The following is a 27,449-nucleotide window of genomic DNA, read 5'->3' on the forward strand; positions in this document are numbered from 1 at the left end:
GGCTAGCTAACATTATTTCAGACAACGAGCCAACATCATGACCGTAAACAGCAGAATGCAAAGCTAACGAGTTAATTCACAGATATCAGTCCAGTGGAAACAAATGTATTTAATGTGTTAGAATAATATAAAATAAAAGTGAGAGCACACGTTACCCAGACCATGAAATCACCACAGGAAGTGAAGAAGACTGAGATACAGTCACAGGCAAAACAAAAACGAATGACTCCACCCTGAAACAGCAACACAGCAGGAGAAGTACACGTCTGCATCAGTCCATGAAGAAAAAGAACAAAGTGAACAACACGAAGGATCAGCTGGAATAATTGGCACATCATACAAACAAAACCAGTGGAGGCGAGGCCACCAGGTGAGTGTTTGTCCAACACTCAGAAGGTTTTCTGTCCACCGGGAAGAACAGCTGAGCTCAGGTGAGGCTGACTTTCTGTCATAGACCAGGCTGTGTGTTTCAGAGCTGCCAGAAACATCCTAACTCTCAACTGTGAGTAAAAATGTCCTTATTAAAAAGTACTGAAGGTAACTTTGAGTCTGTGAGTCATCACAGCTTTGCTCACGTCTGAGCAGCTTTTCACCTCCGGTCCAAAAACGCAGTTTTAATTTGATCTGAATGTCGTTTTCTTTAATCGCTGTGTTTTGATGCAGGTCCAGATCCAGAGGGAACACGTCGTACACGTCGACCCTCAGCCTCGGTGTGGAGGTATGTGCTCGTCCAGTACTTCAGTTAAACTTACTTTGAGTCATTTTACTGCAGTGCAGTGTCAGTGAAATCACTTTCTTAGCAACAGGAAAAGTTTAACAACTCTACTTTCTCTACATTCCTTTTTACTTTTTTCAGTTTCCCTTTTAATACAGTGATGGAGGATTTAGACGTCAGAGTTAAAAATATTTACATCTGCTAATTTCAGCGTGTATTAAGACACTGAGGTTTGGAACAACAGAAAAAAAAAGGTAAAAATACAGGACTGTTGAGTCCTGTTAACAGTCTTAACTAACTCACTGAAGACAGATCCAGCTGAAAGCCCACAAAGATAAAGATGAGTAAAGATAAAGGAATGTTACGAAACACAAGAACAGCTGCTCTCCACGGGAATGCTGGGTAATGTAGTCTCAGAGAGAAAAACAATTAAGGCAAAACTAAAAACAAAAGAAGAGGCGCAAACATAAACCATGAGCTGAATATTAAAAGAAAAGCTCCATATTCAGCTGTTACAGACAGTGTGCTGCAGGCCACAAACAGCAGACCTGTACTCTGTTTGTAATCTCACAGTTTGAAATAAATTAGGTCCCTCACATCACTTCACTGCTCAGCGTTTGGTTCAAGGCCAGAGAAATAGATAAAAGATGAAAGTGATGACAGGAGAGAGACTGAACCTAAGAAGGAAACTCAACAACTTCTCCACCTGGTCAGAGTTTAAAGAAGGAACAAGACGTTGATGTTCAGAGCTTCACTGAAGCTCCTGTGATGCTCATCAGACACAAAAACGCCACATTGTTGGATGGATGACATGTTTTTAGATCCTTATCGCTTCAGAACAACATGTGTTTACCTAAACAAAGACTCTGACAAACGTAACGTCTGAGCTGAATGCTAACGTTCATACGGTCACGTGTGAACATTCACATGTTTAACTGCACATTAACTTTACCTTTTGTCAGTCAGGCCTACAGGTGTTGGTTAAGCACATGTATGTATTAAAGTTCAGTACTTACAATATGATGAAACATGAAATGGATGGATGAACCCATGAATTGACTACTGTCAATGAGCTTCCTCTCTACTGTAGTCCAGTTATAGTCTATAGATGCATCACGTCACATGACAGGTTAGTGATGTCACAGGTCAAAGTCAGACATTAAGCTGTGAACAGCTGCTGCCTCGCAGGGTCGCCGCATCTCAGCTCGTTCTGGTTCTGCTCTTGGTTCCTGAACCAAAACAGGAAGAGCGACCAGTTGGACTGAGGGTTTGAGGTGTCAGAGGTAGTCGTCCTCACTGGACGGCTCGTCCTCATCGTAGTTGTAGTTGTCGTGGTAATAGTAGCTGGGGCCTTCGCCGGGGTCGTCGCTGCTAGCAGCCGAATCCTCCCCGGTGAGCTTTGACCCTTCGGAGCTAGCAGAAGGACTGCGGCTCATCCTCCACAGCTGGTGGGCAAAGGTCCGCCCCCAGCTGCAGTGCTGGCCAATAGGGCGCAAGAGCCGGATGAGCTCGGCGGCCTCCTGCCAGTAAGAAGTTCACTTGCTGTGGCCCCGCCCGGAGCGCTGCTTGTTCATGGTGGTCAGCATCTGACTGATGTAAGAGGTCAGCAGGTCGTCCATCTTGTAGCCCTGCAGGTGGAATGGAAACACACACACACACACACACACACACACACACACGATAAAAGTAGAAACCTCAGCAGAGCACAGCGCTCATGAAATCAGAGCTGTGGAAATTTACACTGTAAAAAATTCATCATGTCACCTGCAGACAGCAGGTGTTCTGACCCTTTGCTCCTGTTTGTTCATGAGTCCGCTATCACGTGACACTCACTCATTATTTTAATACCTGCTTTCATTTCAGAATTCACAGTGTGTGTGTGTGTGTGTGTGTGTGTTGCTGCCACCTACCAGCGAGGTCTCACACAGCAGTTTGCTTCCTCTGACCAGGTTGCCGATGGTGATGTGGAAGTACGTGTTCCCGCTGCTCCAGTTGGAGATCTTGGTGAAGGGGTGTGTGGTCAGGATGTCCTGCACGCACACGCACACACACACACGCGCGCGCGCAAGCACGTACACACACACAGAGGGGACGTCAGTTAACATCAGTGGGAAATGGCAGTTTACTGTGCGCTCGTCCATCATTAAAGCAGAACCTTTAACCTTTAACCTGAGTCAGGTGTTCCTCTACAAACACTAACCTTTGTCTTTGGGTCGATGAGACTGACTCCATGCTTGTTGATGGCAATCAGCAGGATCTCTGGGAAGTTGGGCTCCGTGGTTTGCTGAAGACAAAGACAGAGATCAGTGTGGTGTGACGTCAAAATATCCGTTATCACATCTCATCACTGTTACATGTACAGCAGTAATGATCCTGCTTGATGCTTATTTCTGCTTCAGGTGACACAGGTGAAGCAAAGATTTCTTCTCCGACCAATCAGAGGCCTGCATCTCTAACCGAGGCGAGGTTTTTCAAGTGGCTCCATGAGGATACGGAGAAAACGGGATTATTTTCAATGATTGATTTGATTCCCCTGAATACTGTTCGAAGTTAAAGCTCACAGAGACACATGCTGTTAATAAATGTGAAAAAAAAAAAAAAAGCGATGGTGTGATTTTTTTCAGCTCCACGTGGACGTTATGCTTCACTACGAGCATTGGAAGAAAAAAGACTGCCACACAAACAGGAAGTGACAGGCTCAGGTGTGTTTACCTTGACCTCAAAGAAGGCGGAGCCAAAGGTTGGCCATTTGTAGATGATCTTCAGGAACATCAGTTTGGCCTCTTCTCTTGATTTACCAGCCTGCTTGTTGAAGTAGGCCACCACAGACTGGAATCAGACAAAAGAAATGTGTTCAGATGATCAAACACCGAGAAACCACGTGAACCGTCAGCGCAGCGCCACCACAGCCACCGCACATCTGCACGTTTCTGTAGTTCTTCACAGAGTAACACGTCTTCTTCTCTACTGAAACCATCAGCTGATCGTGTCCCATCTCATTCACATCATAACAAAAATTAAGCAGATCAGCTTCTGAACAACAGAAAACCCTTTTACCCGTTTCCAGTCATCTGGGGACATCTGACGAATGAGATCCTGAGGAACCAGCTCCCGGAGCATCTTGGGAATTGTAGGAAAGTGGGATTTGTCGTCCTCAAACTTGACGCGGTAGATGAGCGCTGCGAGCTGGAAAACCTCTTCTCGTGAACACTTGTGGTAGCCACGCAAGTATTTAGGCAGCTCCTGGTTAAAGGAAGAGAAGAGCGGGAAGAGGCGACGTTATTCACACAAAGGTACGTTTTTATTACAAACACAATATGAATCATACCTGTTGGAAACAAATCAACAGATAATAAGCAGATAAGAACTGTGGTGAATGGAAAATAAGCATGTGTTAAATCCCAAAACGCTGACCTGGTAGTAGTGAAAGATGGAGTCAGCGAATGAGTCCTTCCCCGGAACTGTGCTGGTCCACAACTTCTTCATGAAGAACACCTGATAGGTCAGAGAGGGGACGATCCCTGCTGGGAGGGAGGATATTAATATCAAAGTCATGGTGCTTCTCTCTAAAGCAGTGTCAACAAAACTGATCATCAGACCTTGAAGGTAGAATTTATTACAGAACTGTTTGGTGTACCTAACAACACCTGAGCGTGCAGGTGAGTGGAGACCTGACGGGGGCATTTTTCATTCATATTCCACACTTGATTTTCACAAATAGTCCAAACTTCCCACCAAAACTCAAGCAGTCAGCATTTTTACTTCCAAACAGGTAAAACAGACGCAGGTACGAACCATCTTTAGCTGGGCGGGACTTCTTGATCCAGTCTGTCAAATGTCTGACAAAGTCAAAGAAGAAATCTCCTTCTGGCACACTGATCACCTGCAGAACACACACACACACACACACACACACACACACACACACACACACACCAGCTTGATGAAAGGTAATCAATAACCTCCCTCGACAAACTGGACCTTATGATTATGTTATATATTTACATATCAATCAGGAAGATCAAAGGCTGTAAGACCCTTAAAATGTGAATTATAATCATTCAAAATGAGGAGCCTGCTTTGAAAGGGGGGTAGGGTGAACATTTTGTTCTGCTTCCCAGAGACGACCTTTGACCTCTGACCTTGTCTGAGATCTTGACGAAGAGGCTGAAGCCTTCAGGAGATTTGAGCAGCAGTCTGGTTGAGATGTTCTGGCAGAACTCCTTCGCTTTGGTGCTGGACTCCACCTCAAACGCCTGCAGGGTTGAGACACAAACAGTCTCAGTTTTTAAAGGACAAGTGGACGTTCAGGTCATGGCTCAGGACGGATGTATAACCAGTGATCAGAGGCGTGTCTTCCAGCTATCTCACCTGCTCGCTCTCTAAATATGAACAACCTGTATTTTATGTTGGCTAAACACACATCTGTAAGTTCTGTCGCCTGGATGACGTGTCCACATGCAGATCACATTTTAACACCATGAGTGGGGTTTTATATGCTAACGTGTGTGTTTCATACCTCGTCTGTATCATCAGGGAAGTAGACTTTGTGGAAGATCTGGGTCGTCTTATGTTGGATGGCCTCCACTTCCACCAAATGAGGGGGATACTTCCTGGATCCGTTCCTGTTTAGGCAGCCAGGAGCCATGAATGAAGTGGTGAATCAAAGGCTGGTGTAATCAGTTAGAACTCACTGAAGTTTTACCGTAGAGCTTTGTGCAGCCTCTGCATGCAGTCTCCAGAGAGCGGGTGGTGTTTCTTGGACTGGAGGAAGCGCTGGATGTGCGGCAACAGAACGTTACTGGGAGGGAAGAGACCAGTACACAACCAGAGCAGCTCCCAGCCTTTCTCCTCACTGTACCTGCAGCAGCACAAAACTCACGTTCAGCCTCTCGACCTACTGTACCACAGAAGTCTGGACCCTGTGCACGGCATCCTGTACGCCCCTCCCTGCATCCACACCTGTTCACTGTTCCACCTGCTCCCACACTCCTGTTAATTATACCTCAGCAGCAGACTGATGGATGTCTGATGTGACTCAGATGTAGCAGTAAATGATATTATCAGTCATACGAAGTGCAGCGATCAGAGTGATTATGGTGTCAGTTTACACACTTGACGTGGTTGTCAGTGAGCTGCTTGATGATCTGACAGAAGATCTCGTCTTTCAGAGGTTCGGCCTTCAGCGCTCCTTCAAAGATCTGGTCTGTCAGCTCGTTGACCGAGCGCGTCCTCTTGGACGGGTAGTCGCCCATGTACTTCATCATAGGTGGGACACACGTCAAGGAGTAAAGCAGTCTGGTTAGCTTGAACACACATGTAGAATGTACATGAACATCTGGATGTGACACACACACACACACACTTTAGTCTAAAATCATGAGGTTAATGTCGGTGTTTCTCAGTGTGTGTGCGTGGTCAGCAGATGGGATCCTCAGAGGAGCTGCACTAAGCTGAACTTGAAATCAACTGATTAAAGGATATCTATGAAGGACATGCAGGCGTCCTGAGCCAGCTCCTCGTGGTTCACGACCTTCTTCAGCAGCGGCTGCTTGAGCGGCTCTCTGGTGCAGCTCCACATCTTGTCCTTCCCCCGATTCTTCGTGACCATCACCCTGCTCAGGGTGTGCTTGGGCGGAGGCCTGGGGGGAGCAGAAATGATGCCAAGAGGCAGGAGTGCAGCTGACGTGAAACCACGCGTGGTGTCAGAGCACAAAGTCTGTCACTAGTTATTTATAATGTGAGCTGTTATGTTCAAGAACCGTGGGCCACAAGAGCGTTGATAACTTCTGAATCAAACTGAGGACGTTTCCAGATCACACCTGCAGTCCTCTACACTGTGAGGCCAAATCTGTGCGTCACCTGACATCACGCCTGTGAAAGATCTGACTTAAAGGTAAACAAAGACCAAAAAGGGCCGAGAACTGATCCCTGAGCAGCTCCATGACTGACGTGACTCGAGGAGAAGAGACAGGAAGAAAAGACCCAATACACCCAAAGTCCATGTGTGGGTGTACTCGTGTGTTTTGTGCTCATGCTTTAACAATGTGTACATACCTGTGTGTGTGTGTGTGTGTGTGTGTGTGTGCGCGTGTGTGTGTTGTGTCATACCTGAAGTAGTCGTAGGAGAACTCCTCCAGCGTGTAGGGTTTCATCCTGCCGTCGCTCTCTGGCAGGACGAGCTGTGAAACACGAACTGACTCCTGACGCTGGTCCGGTGTCATGGTTACCAGCGCCTGATTGGTTACAGTACAATACATCAGATTACATTCATTGAACAGAAGCGTGGGGGGGGGGGGGTCAAGGCTGTGAAGACGAGTCGTTCTGTGGAGTCATAAAAGCTTTCTTCTCTCACCACGATGTCCTGCTGAGGCCGAGCCGTGGTGGGCAGGACATAGACGCAGTCAGCTGGGAAATCTCCTCTCTGATTGGTTCGTTCGTTGATGCCGTGTGCCCAGCCTGAGTTGAGGACCTGCTCGCCAGTGTCCTGGTCCAGCAGGATCAGGTCTCCCTTCAGGAAGCTCAGGAACGTGGACTCCTCCCCAGCTGTGAAAGGAGGAGTTGCTCTGAGGTCTGATGATCAACATTAAGGCCAAAACTACAGAAGTACATCAGTCCTCAAGTTAAAAACTGAAACAAATCCTTCTTCTGAGCTAAAACAAGGTCTAGACCTCCTTCCAGCGTTCAGGACTTACTGGGGTTGGGGTTGTCCTGCAGCGCGACCACAAACTTCGACCTCTTCCTCAGGCCTTCCAGGAAGGTCACCACCAGGTCGCGGATGTCCTCGGCGTTGTTGGAGGTGAAGGTGTACTCGTCTCCTTTGATGGTTGCCAAAGTGAAACTCTGGCTCTGCAACTTTCCTCCCCTGAAAGAACGAGTCCTCGACGTTAAGCAACAGAACGCTCTCCACAACGTCAGAACGACGTTAGCAAAAAGTCAAATAATCAAGAATGCAGGAAAGGAAACAGAGACGGAAATGTGGAAGGAAGCAGGAAGTTGATGAAGGAGGGAATAAAGGAGAGGGAAAAGAGGACTTCAGCATGACTCACCTGCTGCTGGAAACTGCAGTGATTTCTGGGAAGGAGAGCTCTAAGAGGACCTGCTCCTGCTCGTCCACAAAGTAAACCCCAGTCCAGTTGACGGCGACGATCAGGTCGTTTTTAGGCAGACTGGGACCTGAGAGAGAACGGAGGAAGGCTTTACACCTGAAGGACTCACTGTGATCAACAGGAAAACACCTGGAGCCTGATGATCCAATCCAGAGTACAGATCTACTGCAGCGTCACTGGTAGAAACACCAGAACAAAACAGACCTGAGGGAGCAGGAAAAACATCTAACCCCAACGTGACATTACAGGACGACTTTGGATGACTGGATGTTGGTTGGTTCATCCTCTGCGCCTCGGTCACATGTTCGCAGACACTCACCTGAGAACTTGAAGGCTTCGTAGAAACGAGAGAAGAGCAGAGGCCACTTGTGGCGAGCGAAGTCCACCACTTCCTCCTTCACCTTCTGAGGGTCAAACCTCTTCTGGGTGTAGATGCCCTGAAAGACCGAGACAGAGACGCTGAAGACAAAGGACCAACTGTGAGGCGTCTTCATGTTCATTTCACTGAAAGTCCCTAAACTGACGACCTGCTGGTCCGACAGCTCATCGTCTGAGTGCTCATATGAACTTTCACAGCAATCCATGAAGTATTATTTGAGTTTTTTCAGCCTGGATCAAAACGATGGGCCGACCAGTTAAAGCCTGCAGGAGACGTTAAAAACCTTTTTGTGAGCAGCCATGATGAAGTGAGCCCATTTCTCCACCGTCCTGGACGTGCTGATCTCTCTGTCGGGGATGTAGGAGGGAATGAGGCTCAGCAGGCGCTCCAGAAGGATCTCTGAACCGTAGTCGACGTAATACTGCTGAGAGGCCAGTTCTGCCAGGTCATCCTGCAGAGACAGAGACAGACACAGAGACAGAGACAGAGACAGAGACAGAGACAGAGACGACTGAGAGACGCTCCTGGAAAACATGAGGATTTGTTTTATCTCTAATGTCTGTCAGGTAAAAGCAAAAGGCCAAAGAAAGGAGAGGGCACCCTGTCACAGCGGTATTCTCCAAACTTGACGCCCCTGACGGTTTGTTGGTAGATGAGGTTGGTGGCGACCTGGTCGTCAGCGGGGCAGTGCCAGGGCGTGAAGATCTCCTTCCTGAAGAACAGCCTCCAGGGGGCGTTCCTCTCCTGGGCGCCCTGCTCCTTCGCATACTGCTCGCACTGCGACACGGCGTCCATCACGTGATCGTTCCCGCTGCCCAAAGAGGAGACCTGCAGGAGGAGACGACACGTTTACTGCTGCTGCTGTCGTTTCCTTAAATTCACTCTGTGTGCGTGTGCATGCGTGTGTGCGTCCACCTTGTCGAACAGCGCGATGTAGAGTGAGAACCCGAATCGGTCCCGCAGGTTGATTTTGTCGGACAGGGCGCTGCACAGCTCCTTGGCTGTGGTGGCCGAGTCCGTCAGCAGCGTCTTGGTCGTGCCGTCCATGAACGTCACCGGCAGCATGATGGGCTTCTTCGACTTGGTGGCCTGGACGTAGATTTGAGAGCTTCAGTCGAGTTTCCAGCTGAAAAAGCCTGATGCTTTTTGTCTTTAGGGTCCATCTGGGACCTCTGAACAGTTTGTTTCTCACAGGAGACGACGGCCGTGTTTGACCTCTCCTGCAGCCTTTATCTACTGTTCATCTTATTCTTTTCAAGTCGCTTTCAGCCATGTTTCTGATGCTGTTTCTGCGTCTGTCTTATTGTGTGAACTGTTCAGCTTCTACTTGTATTAAAGCATCCTGTGCAAACAAAGTTTCACTCTTTTTCTCACATATTAGACTCTCATGTCTGCTGATGTCTCATTGGCTGCAGAAACAAAGTCTTTCCCTTGACTGGAACTCCACCTAAAGGCAGCAAAAACTGGATGTTGGAGTTTTCCAACAGCACCTAAACACAACTGGGATCTGTCTTTGTTAGAAGATATCCAACAGTCTGTAAATACAGTGTAGCGTGTGTGTGTGCATGCGCGTGTGTGTGCACCTGCAGCTCCAGCCAGGATGGAGGTTGTGTTCTCGTGCCGTTGACGAATGTTCGTCTCAGCCTCTCTTCACAGTACGGAGCGTAACCCGGCGGCCCGCTGCTGATGAAGTTCCTCAGGTACTGAAGGGAAACAGACCAAACCAAACAGGCTGGAGGTTCCACAAACACAAACAACAAACAGCAAAACAAAACGCGTTCATCGCGGAGGCCTCGCTGTCTGACCTTGACGAACTTGTCTGAAGGGGCGAAGCAGCCGACGCACAGAGAGATGAGGATCCAGCCCCGAGCGTGGGAGCTCTTAGAGGGGTTCTGACTCAGCTGCTTACAGATCTGACAGTAGATCTCATCCCTGACACACACACACACACACGCACACACACACACACACACACACACACAAACACACACACACACAGCAGGTCACATAAACCCCCTATACTTATGCAGACAAGCGTGTCTCGTGTGTGTGTGTGTATGTGTGTGTACCTCAGGGCTGGTCTCAGGATCCCGTTGCCGATGATGAAGTGAAGTTTCTCCAGATTGGATGTCGGCCGGTCCTCCAGCATGCTGTTGCCGTGGAGACTGTACTCCCCATCATTCAGGCGCTTGGTGACCTGAAAAGCGTCACGCTGTCACTCTACGGCTGAAACATCACAAAGCAAAGCGCCATTTCTAATCTTCATCTCTACGCGTCTCACCTCCTCCGTGATCTTGGATTTCTTCTTCAGGGTGAGCGACACCAGTTTGTGCCGGACGCTGTTCTTCTTGTGGCTGTCAGAGTGAGGCGTCTGGAGGCGGGACGAGACAGGACATGGCTCATAGACCAATCAGAGGTGCTCGTATTAGCCACACACACACCATACATGATGAGTGTGACTCTCAGACTGAAGTCAGGGACCCATCAGAGGTACAGGAAGTGACCCTCACCACCAAAACACTGCTCATGTTCAACTTTAATTTAAACATCTGTCATCAGACGCACCTGATGGTCACCATGGAACTCAGATCCTAAACTTCTTTTTCTTGTTTCTGAGGTTTGCTCAAGTGTTTCTCATCAGATTCATTGAACTCTTTTAACTGCACAGACTCGTCATAACCTGTTTGTTTCAGCCTGATGAGTTCTGCCCGTTTAGCAGCAGGTTTCATTCAGAAAATGTTCACTAAGAGTGAAAGAAGCATTTCACACTGCAGAGGGAGCGAGTCCTGAGTCATCAGAGAACAGATCATTAACAAATCACAGACGAGCTGGAGATCAGCTGAGCGACACCAAAACAACTCGCGTGAATATTTCATCCAGATTCATAAAGAGGTTTCAGATGAAACACCTGAAAATCCCACGTTACTCCAAACCAAACACACAATGCTTTCATGTTTAAAGAGTTGAAACATGTTGGACCATCGTGTCCCAGCCTCCTCCTCCTCCTCCTCCTCCTCCTCCTCCTCCTCCTCCTCACCTCGCCCTCGCCCTGCAGCGCCTGCAGCTCTCTCTTGTAGGTCTTCTTCCCCAGCGTCTCGTAGATTTTGGTCATGACGGGGATCTTCTCGCTCCCATCGCTGATAGCCGTGTGGTACTTGGGCTCCGGCAGATCTCCCATGAACCTCAGCACCGTGATCCACACCGCCAGAGCGGCCTGAGCCAGCGAACAGAAGGAATACTCTTCACAACTTCAGAAAGGTGTGGCAGCATTCTTGGTTTCATTTTGTTGGAAATCAAATATAAATATTACACTAAATCTTATTTTTGACCTTTTCAGATGATTCAGGAATGAACTAATGATGGAATGAAATGATTTTCTGAGGTTTGTGTGTCTGTTTCAGGGCAGAGAGGAACATGTTCAGACACGAGCGTCTTTCAGAGAAAAGAAGAAGTCTGCACAGCTGTGGGGTCAGAGGTCAAAGGTCACCTACCAGCTGGTCTCCCTCGTCTTCATGGAACAGCAGCGGCTGCTTCAGAGGCCGTCGGACGTAGGTGTGCGTGGTGGTGCCCTGGAAGTAGGTGGCGGCAAACTTGGCGAATTTGTACTCCGATAAATCCTCCTCTTCATCGTCCTCAGGAAGAGGAAGAGCCTCATCCAGATCCTCCTCCTCCAGCTCTCGATGGGTCCGCTCCAGGTCCTGCAGACAAGGCGAGACTTCAGTGACTGACTTCAGGCCAAAACCTGCAGACTCACAGGCGTCTTTTCATTTCTGTAGAATGAGCTCGCCATGTTGCACCGCCATGTTTCTATAGCGGCCCAGGAGGGGCGGGGCTTCAGCTGGCTGCAGTCTGCAAACTCACCACCTCATTTGATCTCAGTGAGATCGAACACAACGAGTCTGCTCACCTCAAAGCCGGCGGGTGCTTGTCCCTCCTGGCCCGGGAAAGAGGCCGTCGTCCCCAGGAAGCCGAACATCTTGTCCACCATGTCAGAGTCGTTGACGGGCTCCATGCGGGCCTTCTCCATCTGCTCCACCATCTCCTTCTTCCTCCGAGCCTCCTCCTTCTCCTTCTTCTCCCGCTCGGCGTCTTCTTTGGCCAGCTGGGCCAGACGTTCCTGAAACGAGGGCGTAATAAGAAGGATGAATAATAATAACTTCACGTCAGCTGGAGCGACATTCAGCAGAACAGGAGGAGAGGATTCGAGCAGCGAGGCTCTGACGACGTCGGCCTGCTGAAGTCGCACCTGGTGTTTGCGCTCAGCCTCGGCCTTTGCTCTCTTCGCAGACATCTGATTCCTCAGTCTGGCCTCTTCAGCCAGGCGCATCTTCTCCGCCTCCAACCGCCTGCGGTACTGAAAGGGAAGACAAACGAGCCCGCCATTAAAACTGCTGAGGCAGCGAGCGTTCAGGGGACTTATGACCTCATCAAATGTAGTTTAGCAGAAGTAGAAAGTAGCAAAAATTAAAATAATGTGTACTTAAACAGTGTACTACAGTTCTGTGTGTGTGCGTGTGTGTGTGCGTGTGTGCGTGCGTGTGTGCGTGCGTGCGTGTGTGCACCTCTCCCTTCAGCCTCTTGTACAGCCGGCGAGCGATCATTCCTCTGGTGTAGGCCTGGATGGTGATGACGGCCCACAGCCGGTGTCTGAACGCCCGGCGCACCAAGAAGCCCCGACAGCGCCCCTGGAAGCACGTGATTCGCTGACGGGCCACGTGATACGACGCGCACAATTTCCTGGAACGAACCAGAGCCTGAAGGCGAGAGAAGCCGGCTCGCATCTGAGAAAAAGACGAGAAGAAGAAGATTTGTTTTCACCGTTTCTGACAACATTTCTTTAACAACACTTGTTTACACTCTTCTGTGATCTGATTGGTTGTGCATAGTGTGCATGCAATGTGGGTGTAAAACACAGAGATGCTGCTCACGGCGCCGTAGTTCTTCCGACACTGATACCCTCTCCACGTTTTCTGGATCAACACGGCCGACTTCCTCATCTTCAGGAAGTTCGATCTGATGGCGGGAAAATGAAAAATCAGGAACGACTGTTTGTGTGAAAGTTTCAGTTTTCCTGAACCTTTCCACAGAAAAATCACCAGACTGCTGTCAGGTTCTTAAGGCCCACCTGTCCTTGAAACCTCGAACCACCTTCTGAATGAGGATGACCTTGTCTGTGATGGCCTTATCTCGCTCGATCTCCAGCAGCATGTCGTGGTGATCCTACACAGCAGGAGGAGGACCAATAAACAACAAACAAAGCTAAGCTAGCAGCCGCTAGCTGCTCTGAGAGGCACAGCAGTGGTTTGAGCTAGATGCTAACATCAACGTGCTAAAATGCTCACAGGTACAATGTTTACTGTGTTAACATTTGCTAATATGTATGAAATACAAAGCACAGCTGAGGCGAAAAAATAAATAAATAACTAATGAACAGTAAAAGCAAAGATTATTACTGATCATCCATCTTCATTAGACAAATATATTAGACTGTTTGACAGGGAGGAGGCGGACAGGAAATGAGTGGAGCGAGATGACGCAGCACTCCAGTGTTTACCATGTTCAGGAGCTTAGCTTAGCTTAGCTTTAGCATCTTAGCATCCAATTAGCGCTCTACACTAAGCACAGTGTGGGTCTGCTTCTGTCTCTGTGATCTGTCCGTCCCGTCAGGGTAGCGTGGCTATTGGCCGGCCTTCACCCCCCTGCACTTTCTACTTCCTGTTCAGCTTCCTGTCCGGCCGGCAGAGACTGGCCTGACGTCCTGAAGACATTTGTGTGAAAACACACCTGACTGATCAGTTTAGAACAAAGTGAGCTCAAAGCTGAAGGCCAATAATCCGCTTTTCAACCATCTGTATCTGGACATATCTGTGAGGGACTCACACACTGAAAACACACAGCTGAGCCTAAATCATCATCAGCTGATGTTTTCATGTGACCTCTGGGGGAAGAGGAGACAGTGTCACTGTGGCAACCAGCAAACGGATGTGCCTTACCAGTGACTTTTGACCTCTGGACAACATCTGTCCTCACCAGGCAGGAAACCAAAGCAGGCACACACACACACGCGCACACACACACACACACACATACACACACATACATACACAGATACACACACGCGCGCACGGACACACATGCACACACACACAGCAGAAAAGCAAAACACAGTGTTTCCCGTCATGTGAGGTGGAAACAGTCACAGCAGAGCTTCACTGCTGATGTCATCATGACAACATGGAGCAGATTGTTTACGGTGGAAACTTTCACCTTCAGTCAACGGCTGATGGACAGAAGTTAGAATACCAGCAGTCATGATCTGATGTTTATAAAAGTTCAACATTTAAGTAATCATCTTCTCCAGGTGGACATCTTCTGTTTCATCTCATCGTTCATCTCATCACCGCCTCGTTAACGTACCTTGAGGAAGATCTTGGTCTTTCCCATCTGCCAGTCATCGTCTCTGCCGAGCACGGCCTCAGCGATCCTCTGACAGGTTCCCCTCAGGTCCTCCTGATGGTGGAGGGAGACCGTGTCAAAGCAGAGTCTGCAGACAGCTAACAGCTCTGTGACACTTTGAGCTAAATGCTAACGTCAGCACGCTAACACAGTCACAATGATAAGAATGAGTTTCAGATTCCACTAAAACACCAAGCTTTCAGGGCCGACTCACATTCGTATATTCAGGCTACAGCACATGACAAACACACACACACACACACACTCCTGTAGTCACACTCTACCTGTTTGTACGCCGGTTTGACGCCTGGCATCAGCACCCGGTAGCGGTCAACAAACTCCACGAAGGTGTAGCGGATGGGATATCCTGCACGGCGGATGCGAATGGTCTCCATCATTCCAGAGTACCTCAGCTGACGCACACACAGCTCCCTGTCAAACAGCTGGAGGCAGACACAGCTCAGCCTTAATTTACCTTTCCTTATTTTGTCATGTGTGACAAACACGTCATCACTTTCCATCTATCAGCAGGAACGACAGAGTAACAAAGAAACACCACGAGCAGATCAAATCATGTTACCACGTCATGAAAAACGGCTTTAACACTTTAACTCTGATGTTTTTCAACCCCTTAAATCCTGTTACTGTGTCCGAGTTATTCAGCTCTGTCTGCTTTGACGTACGAGTGTCACATCTTCCTGTTCTAACAGCTGTGCAGCGGCCTGAAACCTAACGTCTCCATGCATGAAGTCACTTCAGACTGTTTTCAGCTGCGTTTGCATTCGTTCATCTATCCCACAGGACTCGTCCATCATTTTCAAATGAAGCAGCTTTGCTTGCCGTCGTTCTGGTGAACGTAGTGCAGATACTCACCATGGGCTTCTTGTACTCGTTGGGTTTGATGCAGCGAACGAAGAACGGCTGGCAGACGCTCAGAGTCCTCATCAGCAGCTCCAGAGATCTTTTAAACTGACTGCTGAGTGTTGGGGAACGCTTCCTGGTCTCTGCCCCCTGCACACACACACACACACACACACACACACACAGAAAGTGTCAGAAACAATGAGACCTCTTCTCTCTCCCTGACCTTTGACCCTTTTCCTCTCTCTAAATAGAAAAGTCTGTCTGTCTGGCTGACTTTGCAGGTTCAGTCAAACAGAAAAATCACTATTTTTAAAGCGGAAATGAGAAACATTTTTTGGTTAAACTTCTTATTTGTGCGAACTTGATGCTCCTGTTGCATGAATGATGGTCAAATAAAACAAGCAGTCTGAATAACGTTACATCTCTGTGGCTGAGGGAAATTAATATCATTTTTCAAGATTTTCTGACATTTTACTGACAAAACACTGAAGGATTAATCCAGACAATAACCTGTAGATTAATACAATGAATACAACTGCTAACTGACCTGAAATATTGCTTATTTAACATAATGTAGGAGCTGTCTGTGCTTAATCTATCTGGTTTTGACAGTCCAAATATCATCACATTAATGTCAAGAACAGAAATTAAATCACAGTATTAAAGTTTAGAAAATTTTTCAGAAACGTTCTTTGAATTTGTGGGAAGTTTGCTAATCTTACCAGGAATTAGACGTTGTCACGCTGTTCTTCCAGCACAGAAAGCTAACTCACTGTTAGCTTCGTGTCCCATCAAAGCTGCTTTATTTGCACTAAGTGTGTGTGTGTGTGTGTAAGAGAGACTGTTTAACGCATGAATAATTATAAAATAAGACATTTGCTTTAGCCAGTAGTTCAATTGTGTATTGAAGCTAACTTCATTAGCTTCGCTAGTTAGCTTCATCTCAGAAATCCGATCCTCAGGGTTGAAGGTCCTGGTGTTACACCGCATGCTGTTACCGGTTAAAATCTGTGCCCCGACACTCTCTGCGACGCCCAGCCTTACACTGACCCCTCAGGAACTTTGTCAAGACCGGAATTTACTATCAAAGGATGAATCTCACGTAACGTCTTCGTTACGAACTTTGGTAACTAGCTAAGCTACCTAGCTAGCTAACTGATGTCGTAAATCAAGTCAAAAGTGCGATACTTCACAACCGCCCAAGTTAGCAAACATATTTAATTTATTTGTATTTATTTATGTATGAACGCCTCCACCGTGACAATGCCTTCGAGCAGATTATCCCTCTGTCGTTGTCGGTTATTTCATTTTGAAAGTTTCGCCGGAAGAGTTTGTGTGGCGTTGTGTCTGTCTTTACAACTCGGGTAACGACTGACACGAGTGTTTTTAGAAAGTTGCCCTCCAGTGGTCACAGTGAGGAACTGCAACACCCCAATAAATTCATGGGGTCATCAATAATCGTAATTAACATTAATGTGTACAAGTCACTATTGTCGTTATTGTCTCGAATCAGCATTAGTAAAATGTGTATTGATAAAGAGTTGTTTTTGAATAAAGTTTTCTGGTGTGGAAAATATGCTGCATGTCCGTCTCACGCTGATGAAACTCACTGTTGACATGATCCCTTGTGAAATCACAAGTATTTGCTGCCCTCCAGTGGTCACAATGAAGAACTACATCGACCTGATTCGTCAAGTTGGACATTTTAAAAATCAAAGCAATACTCACACTTCCGGCAAGCGCTTTCAAAATAAAAATACGACATAACCGGAGCCGGAAATTAAAAGCCAGAAATGATTGTGGCAGTTAAAATTCAGTGGATTAATCCTTTATGTCCTATCTACATTTACTTCACAATGATATGTTAAAGTAAAAAACTCATCTACCGTCACTTTAATTATACAAATTAATCGCACTTCTTGTGATATGAATTTCAACTGTTTCAGACTGCAGAAACACTATTTCAGAAAACGATCATTCGTTTAATCCCACTGCTGATTAATAAACATAATCATTCGTGATCAATGTTTACTGTTCGTTTAAGTTGGGTGACGGATTTATTTTGAAAGCACTAACCGGAAGTATTATGATTGTTAGATTATCATGTCTCACTTGACGCGTCGTGTTGATGTAGTTCCCGCTTATGACCACTAGAGGGCTGTATATACCGGTCAGTCTACAACACTCCTCTCCGCCAGTTAAAGGCAGACGTGTAGCTCACTCTCCACACCATAAAACTGTGTCAAAACAATTATTTATTATAACATCTTTTAATAATACTGATGATGCTGTAATCCGTAATAATTACACTAATAGTGACTTGTATACATTCACAATCATTAATACCACCGCATACTACTGTAGGATTGCAGTTCCTAAATGTGACCACTGGAGGGCAGTAAACACTGCTGATTTAGTTTGAACCACATGAAGGCAGACGTGACAGCAAAGTGAGCGCACCAGAAAACTGCTGACACGGTTTGTATTAACACACTACGGTGTATGTGTGCTCTTTGTTAAATACTGCCTTTGTGAATGTTTTGTTCTGGTCTGTTTACATGCAAGACGATGGACAGAATATTAGAAAATAAAAAATCTTGTCAGTTTGTTTTTATGATTTTATTATGAAAGTCGTCAGCAGAAGTGTTGCTATGTTATAGCGTCTGTTTTGACTCTTTTGGGGCTCACAATTGATGTGACTGTTTTGAGAATCTCTTTACCGTCTAGTGGTCAAATGAGAAACTACAACAAGAAATGTCAAGTTAACAAATAAGACCACTGGATGGCAAATACGACTTCCGGTCAAAATAAATCTTTGTGTCCCTGCTGAAGCATTGCGAAACCACCGGAAACTCACACAATTCATATTTATTTTTATATGAATCTGACCTGATGTTATCTTATTTCAGAATTTCATTATTCTAATCAGTTTAATTTGATCCTGACATGCAAGAGCACACACACTTATACACACACACACACACACACACACACACACACACACACAGAAGGAAGACAAAGCTGATGGTAGTGTGAGCTCTGAGCTGAAGGAGACGTTGGACAGGTGGAGTCTGGATGGTCGTGATCTCTTTTTTATAGTTTGTTTTCTTTCATTTTTAAATAAAACCCAGAATGATGGGAGTTAGTATATACAGTGTGTGTGTGTGTGTGTGTGTGTGTGTGTGTGTGTGTTACCATTGCGACATCAGCCTGGAAGATCTGTTTGATGAACTTGTTCTTGGAGGAGTGAACCAGCTGGATGATGTCACCGTATAAAGTGTCTCTGTTCTTCTCCAGGAAGCCTGCAGGACGGACACACACACACACACACACACACACACACACACACACACACACACACACACACAGGCTGTGTTACAGTGTGCACGTAACAAACAAACACATCAGCGCACACTGCAGAGGCAGAGAGGTCGAGACTCTGACCTCTCGTTTCGTAGTAAACCACTCCGGCAAAGTGTTGGATGCCAAACTGAGTCTCGTGGTTGTTCTTCGGAGGGATGTAGTTCGTGTTGAGCTTGTGCTGAAAGTTGAGCTTGTTCAGCATGGTGGTGTCCGTCCCCTGCAGGACACAAAGACACACACAAACAAACACTTCCTGTCACCAACCAGGCGAGGGTGGAGGACTCCGGTCGAGCTCTGAGCAAGCGGGGGCCAGGCGTCGTGGCGCCGGCTGAGCGGACGTACCTTGGGGAACTTGCTCTCCTCGTCGATGAGCGAGATGATGTTCATGGGTTTGATGGCGATCATGTCCAGAGCGTCCTGGTTGTCGGTGAACTCGATGTGCTGCCAGTTGATGTGCTCCAGGTTGTACTCCTCCTGCTCCAGCTTGAAGACGTGGCGGACGAAGAACTGCTGCAGGTTCTCGTTGGCGAAGTTGATGCACAGCTGCTCGAAGCTGCAGGAAGGAGAAGTGGCGAGAAAAGTGACGATGAAGGAAGCGTTTCGCCGTCAGCTGACGCTCTTCAAGAAGCTTGCGTGTGTGTGTGTGCACGTGCGTGTGTGTTGTACCTGTTGACCGTGAAGTTCTCAAAGCCGAAGATGTCCAACAGTCCGATGGAGCGTCGGAGAGCTTTGGGATGTGAGGACGCAGGCTTGTAAATGGCTGCGTTGATCTTTTCCACGATCCACACAAACAAACGGCCATAAATTCCCTGCAGGCACACACACACACACACACACACACACACACACACACACACAGAGGCATTTAACACCTTTATTTGACCTCGAGGATGCACACGGTGTGTTGTGGTGAGAACTGAATGTAAACATAACTTCCTGTAATGGATCTCAGCTGTTTGCTGATTTTTGAGGTCGTACACGATCGCGTGTTAACTGAGAAAAGTTCTTAAAAGGTGCTTTTGATAATTGTACCTTAACGAAAGCGTCGCGGACATCCAGAGCTTGTTCCATGCTGAGCGGCGTGGAGACGGTCTCTCCTCTGGTGATCAGAGTCCGGCTGGTCAGACAGTTCATCAGATCTTTGCTGTCCACCTGAACAAACGGACACTTTTCATCTTGAAGCTCGACTCAAAACACCTGAAAGCTTCCTGAGGTTTGATTCAAAGTACTGAACAATGACCAGGGTCATGGATGTCGCGTGTGTGTGTGTGTGTGTGTCACCTCCAGCAGCGTAGCAGCAGTGCTCAGGTGAGGACTGCGGACGACCTCACAGGCGTCCAGGTTGTCGTAGGTACGAGCTGCAGGGTCAAAGGTCAACAGAAAATCAATGATGAAGACCGATGTGGGAAACAAACCAGAGCAGCGACAAACAGCGTGAGGACTAAACCGCTGCGAAACCTCTGACCTCACCTTCATATCGGAGGTTTCCCATGTGTAATATAGCAGCCAGCAGCTTGGAAATCTCCCAGTTCTCTTTGTCTGTGAACATTAGAACCTGCAGAACAGAGCAAAGGAAGAAGAAGAAGAAGAAGAAGAAGAAGAAGAAGAAGAAGAAGAAGAAGAAGAAGAAGAAGGCTCATCCTCGCCACGGCTTAGAACACATGAGGGTAAAAACCTAAAGTGAAACAGTGAATCCTCTCTGCCGTACGACAGTCAGTACCTTCATCGCAGAGCGGATGTTGGAGTACTCCTTCATGTCGTCTCGGCCATCACACACCGTGCAGTGACCCTGCAGAGAAACGTCCGTTTTTAAAGGAAAAACCCTCAAATGTTAAATATCATCAACACGTTCGCAGGATTTTGTCCTTTTATATTTCTGCTCTGATGTTTCTGTGCACTGGCTGAGAGACGGGATGTCCTAACGAGCGTCCTCTAACTGCAAAGACTCAACGACTGCGACAGCTAACAGGCCGATAACGACACAAGGACAAGGGCGAAGCGTGACTCACGATGGTCAGGTAGGTGTAGTCGGTGGCTTTGCTCAGGCCCAGCTTCTTCTTCTCGTCCGCGGTCATGCCCCTCAGCATGCAGTAGAAGATGTGGTAGTTCCTCTCGTCGTAGGCCTGCAGACACAGAGACGTCACAGCCGATGAAACATCAAATTCAGGAGTTACAGCAGCACAGAGGTCTGACAACAGACACGTCACTTTGAATTCACATTTTCAGGATTTCGTGATTGGACCACAGAACAGGTGAAACGGTCGTACCTGTCGGCACACTCTGGACTTCTCCAGCAGGTATTGCTCTATCTTGGCTCCCTCTATGGCTCCCCTCTTGTTGAAATGGATGTCGATGTATTTCCCAAAGCGAGACGAGTTGTCGTTGCGGATTGTTTTAGCGTTGCCAAAGGCTGGAAGAGAAACAGCAGAAACCACATGGACGGACCAGGTGTACGTGAACCTGGCGGGGTGTGTTTCAAGAAGACAAGCTGAGCTTCAATCTGCTGCCTCAGACTCTGAAGACCTTTTGTGGAAGCAGCTCGCTGGACCTTCCTGATACAGACCTCAAACATTGTATGCTGAAAATATCGATATCAATGTGTGTGTGTGTGTGTGTGTGTGTGTGTGTGTGTGTGTGTGTGTGTGTTCCTACCTTCTAGTATAGGGTTGGCCTCCAGGACCTGCTGTTCTATCCAGGAGTGTTGACCACTGATGGCTGCCAGGAACTGAAGGATCAGTTTGGTGCTTTCGGTCTTCCCTGCTCCAGACTCACCACTATTAAGTCACACACACACGCACGCACACACACACACACACACACACACGCACGCACGCACGCACGCACGCACACACACACACACACACACACACACAGAGCAAAGATTTTACTCTGAGTATCAGTATCTTTTATGCTTCACCTCCAGTGTGAGTGTGTGATAAGTTCACTTTGATTTCCAATAGGACAGTTCAGACTGAGCTCACACTGCTGCAGATTAGATCGATTTGAGTGATCAGAGTCTCTTTGGGTCTCCAGCTCTTTCGGCATAGGGGCCCAGGGGCCAATATAATCGGTCCTTGAGTTTAGCAGGTACTTGCTTGGTCCATCCAACAGATGTCGAGATATTTCTCTGCGGTGGACAAATGAACTGATGGACAGACGCTTCCACCTGCACTGCTGACACCGGGTCTTTGTCACATGATGGAGTTCCTGCAGTCTGAACTGGTTCCTACCTGATGATACAGCACTGGTCGCGGTTGTTCCTCTGCATGTTGAAGTAACAGTTGTCAGCGATCGCAAAGATGTGTGGCGGCATTTCGCCAATCTTCTTGTTGGTGTAGAGGCGGATCTGGTCGGCCGTGTAGATGGGCAGCAGCTGGTAAGGGTTCACGGCCACCAGGATGGAGCCAGTGTACGTCTGCACACGGAGGACAAGGGTTTTTTAAGGTCAGTGTAATCTGATTACTGCTATTAGCCTCAATGTTTGAGCAGCACATACGGGACAGCAGGGGTGTTTGACAGGACACAAACCAGCCATGAGGGGCAGCAAATTACCTTCAGCTAGATGCCCAGTGTACAGTGCATCACACAAGAGTGCTTATCTGTATTTTTGCTGTGATTAAGTAAGAAGTGGAGTGAAAGTCACGTCAAATATAAACTCAAATCCATGTCAAACACATCAGATCCGGTGCTGTCTGCCCACACAGCGAGCTGGGGCTGCTGGAGGGGAGATGAGGTGATACAGGGCTCGTAACTCAGATGGTGAAGGATGACAGTGAGAGCGCATCAGTGTTGGCCACAGGAGAGCAGACAGCCATGTTGGAAACAAATGGACGTGCACCCAGGCTGCAGCACTGGGCTGCTAAACCCGAGCGGATCAGTCCCACAAAGCATTCTGACCTCCAAAGCTTCGGCGAGTCATGATGTGCTGTCATTTCCTGTGTGTGTCACACTCAATGATGGCTGTCATTTATCACAAAGAGTCCATGCAATGTTTGTGCAGACCAAAATAAAATGAGACACGTTTCATTCCGTCATGACACTGATGACAGTCTGACTAACTGAGGTCCATCTCCCTCCAGCCATGCCTGACGTGCAGGAGTTGACTTACCCTGCCACCACAGTTTGTCTTCAGAGGAAACAGGAGGAGGGGTAAATTCAAGAGGGCCGAGAGAGAGAATAGAAAAGCAAGAAACTGAGGCGCAGTGCAGAAAAACAGTCAACAGCAGGCTGCGTTTGTGAGATAACACCAGGGAAGTCCAGCAGGAGCACTCACATATATGAGTCTTTCTCTGTATCTGATGAGCAGGTTGCGGAGGATGCCGGCCTCGTTGAGGTCCCCCAGGCGGATCATGTCCTCCACGCCGTGGATGGAGGTGGGATGCATTGGCTTAATGTTGGTGGCGTTCTGGGGGGAGATCCAGTGCTCCTGGAGGGGGGGGGGGACATGATGGTGGGCTGTAGACCACGGTCTGACCACATTTCAAAGTGTCCTCGGAGAAGACACTGAACCAAGCAAACCACCAAGACCACCCAGACCCCTTCATGTAGCAAACAGCACAGTGTTTCAGCACTTACATTTCCTTCATCGTCCACCACCTGGATCTGTCCGGAGTCGCAGAGTTTGACCACCGCGCCGATCGGCACCTCAAACTCCCGACCCGTCTTCAAGTCCAACCAGACATAGTCGCCCTGGAAAGAAATCGAGGATTAAAACCAACATCAACGTTAGCATCATGATTTAGTCAAACCACAGTCTGAGATCAGATCAGGATCAGAATAACAGCGACAAGGACGATCCAGAAAGGAACAATGCTGGTGCTGGAGTGTCTCCATGCATCTGATTGGTACGTTCGCCATTCGGATTTTAGATCTGTAAGATGATCAGACTCTCATTTCTTGGCTAAAATAACTGAATCATCAACACTTTCACGCTGCACCTGGACCAGGCTCAACGCAGTCTGGACCTTCAGAGTCAGACTGAGGCTGAAATAAAGCCTCGTATCATCTTCTGCCTTCCTGGATTCAGGCTCCTGTAATCAGCTGCAACGGAAACCACCAGCGACACGTCCATGATCACCTGAACTCAATTAAAGCACATGAAGCCAGGTGGAACCTGCGTCCATTCACAGGCTTGAGAATCTATGACCATGAACTTATACCGAGACTTCTGTTTCCCAAAATGTCTGTTGATTCCTTAAAGGTGTTGTTGCTCAAAAACATGCGAAATCACACACACACACACACACACACACACACACACACAAAGGTAAACACAGTTTTCAGAGATACAATTATGATTCATGACTCAAAACAAAACCACATTCTTGTGACTGCAGCATATTTATTTTAACAGTCATGTAATGTTAGATAAGACAGCATACACACACACACACACACACACACACACACACACACACACACACACACAGAGGGATCACAACAAGGCCACACAGAAATATAATTAATATTTGATGCATGTAACACGGGAACATACGCACATATGTTACGCAACACAATCCCACAGAAGACAGGCATACAATTATGAGTCATGAAACACACACACACACACACACACACACACACACACACACATACCGGCAGCAGCGTGCTGTGTTTCATCACAGTGTTGACGTTGCGTAGCAGCGCCCATTTGGCCAGATCCTTCTCATAAAGCTCCACGTAGTCCCGACGCTTGTACATCTTCACGTGCACAAAGCAAACTCACACACGCTCTGACGGTGACGCGTGACGGTCGCAGCTTTGTGTTCCACACTGAGATGAACACACACATCCACGAGCGCAGGTGGGAAGGTGCACGAATTGATCCGATGTTTGTATGATTTCGGTTTCCTCTGTGGCTTCCTGACACACACGAGTGGATAACTTCCAAACATCCATGTAAAGATCGGACTCAGGTCAAGCCCACAGGACAACACGCACACTGCAGCTCTCACTAAACCGCTGAGATCTTCAAGGTCTTCATGTGCAGCAGGTTCAGTTCACCACAGGTTCAATTTCAGCAGGTCACACCTCTGCTTAAAAAAGAAAAAGCTGAAAAGCCCTTAAGTGTCGACAAAAAAGTGATGAAATCAGGTCCAATATCAGACATCTTACAGGGTAACGGGGTCAAACATTCCAGTTTGTGGCCTTCAGTCGAAAGGTGGAATAAAATCCAGCCTTCTGCTGATCTTCAGGTAACATTCAGGGACTCCTGCTCTCTCTCTCTCCCTCTCTCTCTCTCTCTCCCTCTCTCTCTCTCTCTCCCTCTCTCTCTGTCACACTGACACTTCGCTAACCCAGCCCCCCACAACCTCACCTGCTGCCCATGGCAACAAGATGCCACTTCCTCCTCAGGTGTGTCCTGTGGTGTTGGATTTCTGGATAGATAAAAACACCACAGGCTCATGCTGCAATGTAAAATCTGAATGTTATGCATAATAAACTGTTTCCTGACGGAGGAATTACACACATCTTCACCAGCAGAGGGCAGACATTAAAGCATCTTCAGCCTCAACACAATAAACAATGTTTTTGATGCTAGTTAGCAAAAGTTGCAACACTAATCGCGTCACCTTGCTTTCCATTTCCTCTATTTTAAGAAAAACCCCTTTCCAGTCCAGTAAAAATGTACCTGAAACACCTCCAAGACACACTCAAAGTAAACTGAAAGCTGGTCTTGTCCCTGCACGGTTCTGGTTTCGTTTGAAAGGAAACACTCTGAACTTTTGTCCCCAGCAGCCAGAATCACTGGACGTGCTGCTGCCATTGAGAAATAAAAGTTTAAACACACTGAAGAAGAAGGGTTTTTTCCCGTCTGAATATTTTTTCTAAATAGATGCTTGCAGATGACGATTTCTGGGCTTTATTAGCTTGAAAACACAATGGGATCGCAGCATGAAGCCTCACCCTCGTCCAAGTCCAATAAAACCTGCTAACAGTGAGACAGACACTGAAGATTTTCACGTTTTCTCTGAATGTACGTCCAGACATTAGCTTGAGAGGAGAGAGAGACGGGAAGAACGCTAGCTGTGAGGTGGTTACTCTACGTGTGTGTGTGTGAGTGTGTGTGAGTGTGTGTGTGTGTGTGTGTGTGTGTGTGTGTGTGTGTGTGTGTGTGAGTGAGTGAGTGATGAATGGCTGTTTGAGTGTGTGTTACATACATGTCAGTTTAATTAAGTAAATACTCTGTCTGGCAAACTGAGCCACCTGAACATTACACCACCAAGCCCCTGTCTTTCTCACACACACACACACACACACACACACACACACACACACACACACACACACACACACACACACAGAGCTATGAGGGAGTAAGCCAACAGCAAACTATCAGAAACCACATTTTGAATTATTGAACAGAGGAGCTGTTCGGCGTCTGTCTTTTATATTTCGTCCTCTGTCTGTCTCTCGTCCTCCCTCCCAGCATCCTGGTAACTTATGGGGACAACAAGTCAAAGTGCTCTTCCACTGATGTAATGTTACACATAACCCGCACAGTAAACTAGCATGATATAGCGCTGCTATCCATTGGCTAATGTGTCGGTAGCTGGCCAAAAAATGTCTTTGGCGTTGGACAGCAGAACAAGTTTTGAATGGCATCGGAAAGCTAAATCATACAGTTGTTAGGTTTGATCTGATTGACATGTGGTCTATTCCCACTTTAGTCTGGGGGATTAATCACAAACACTGATGGATGGATGGATGGATGGATGGGTGAATTCATGTAGTTGTACAACAGCCATCCGTTACTGTTCAAGCACAAACGGCTGATTGATCGCTGACCGGCTGACCTCAGTCTGCCTCCAGCAAACATTTAGCTGAGTGTTTTTCATGACAGCGTTCCCCAACCGTCAGTCTCACATCGACAGAGGGTTGTTTTAACTCACAGGCCTTTAGAGGCTTTTTACAGAGGTCATTTAAAGATCGATGAAGCCTCCGGGTCATCTAACCAGACACCACAGCAAATGGATGCAGCTGTGGTAATTCATGACCTGCTGACAGTCAGAGAACCCAGTGGAGCGGTTCATCTTCAGCAGACAGGATCAACAGTACTGTTAGTCTTTTCATGAGATCATGAGCCTTCGAGTGTCACCAGACTCTCGGCTACAGCTGCTGACGTGCTTTAAAAGTACTGATACCACACTGTGAAAATACTCCACTACAAGAAAAAGACCCTCAGGATTTATCCACAGTCATGATAAAAAAAACTGTAATCTGAAAAGTAACTTGTAATAAAAGCTGTGGTGGAGCAAACTGTACAATGTTTGCCTCTGAGATGCAGTGAGGTAAAAGTACAAAGTGGCACAAAATGGAAATATTAAAATGAAGTATGCATATCTCAAACTTGTACTTAAGTAAAGTACTTGAGTAAATGTAGTTTTGGAGTTACACCTCACCACTTCATTTTTGTTACATGTACCTTTGTTCTTCAGATACAGCAAAGTAATACTTCTGGTATTACTTACTTTCTCTGGTACTTCATTTTGGATTTATTGAGTATACAGAAGTTATTTCTAACGCAATTATCCGTGCCTCTCAGACCTCTGATGTCACACAG

General features: G+C 47.2%; 1 protein-coding gene across 1 annotated transcript; it reads right to left on the reverse strand.

Moving 5' to 3' along the window:
* Positions 1-94: 94 nt before the first annotated feature.
* Positions 95-23,258, reverse strand: LOC143323564 (unconventional myosin-VIIa-like). Its single transcript, XM_076735466.1, has 47 exons — positions 23,160-23,258; positions 22,117-22,301; positions 21,539-21,660; positions 21,154-21,296; positions 20,896-21,009; positions 20,607-20,675; positions 20,357-20,441; positions 20,168-20,244; positions 19,919-20,038; positions 19,553-19,695; positions 19,229-19,439; positions 18,968-19,103; positions 18,719-18,825; positions 15,533-15,670; positions 14,944-15,102; positions 14,621-14,713; positions 13,329-13,423; positions 13,132-13,216; positions 12,766-12,984; positions 12,450-12,557; positions 12,111-12,320; positions 11,695-11,901; positions 11,241-11,417; positions 10,485-10,574; positions 10,273-10,400; positions 10,009-10,135; positions 9,787-9,906; positions 9,119-9,292; positions 8,804-9,031; positions 8,487-8,654; positions 8,144-8,261; positions 7,765-7,891; positions 7,411-7,580; positions 7,071-7,261; positions 6,827-6,951; positions 6,200-6,357; positions 5,831-5,984; positions 5,421-5,576; positions 5,235-5,340; positions 4,858-4,971; positions 4,511-4,598; positions 4,130-4,236; positions 3,773-3,958; positions 3,428-3,544; positions 2,916-2,999; positions 2,626-2,745; positions 95-2,343 (listed from the first exon to the last, which is right to left on the reverse strand). Exons 1-47 carry the CDS (start codon positions 23,235-23,237, stop codon positions 2,251-2,253), a joined length of 6,330 nt encoding a protein of 2,109 aa, XP_076591581.1. The 5' UTR covers positions 23,238-23,258; the 3' UTR covers positions 95-2,250.
* Between the last annotated feature and the right edge of the window lie 4,191 nt (positions 23,259-27,449).

This window comes from Chaetodon auriga, chromosome 7 (assembly GCF_051107435.1).
Source record: "Chaetodon auriga isolate fChaAug3 chromosome 7, fChaAug3.hap1, whole genome shotgun sequence".
In the NCBI taxonomy this organism is placed as follows: Eukaryota; Metazoa; Chordata; class Actinopteri; order Chaetodontiformes; family Chaetodontidae; genus Chaetodon; species Chaetodon auriga.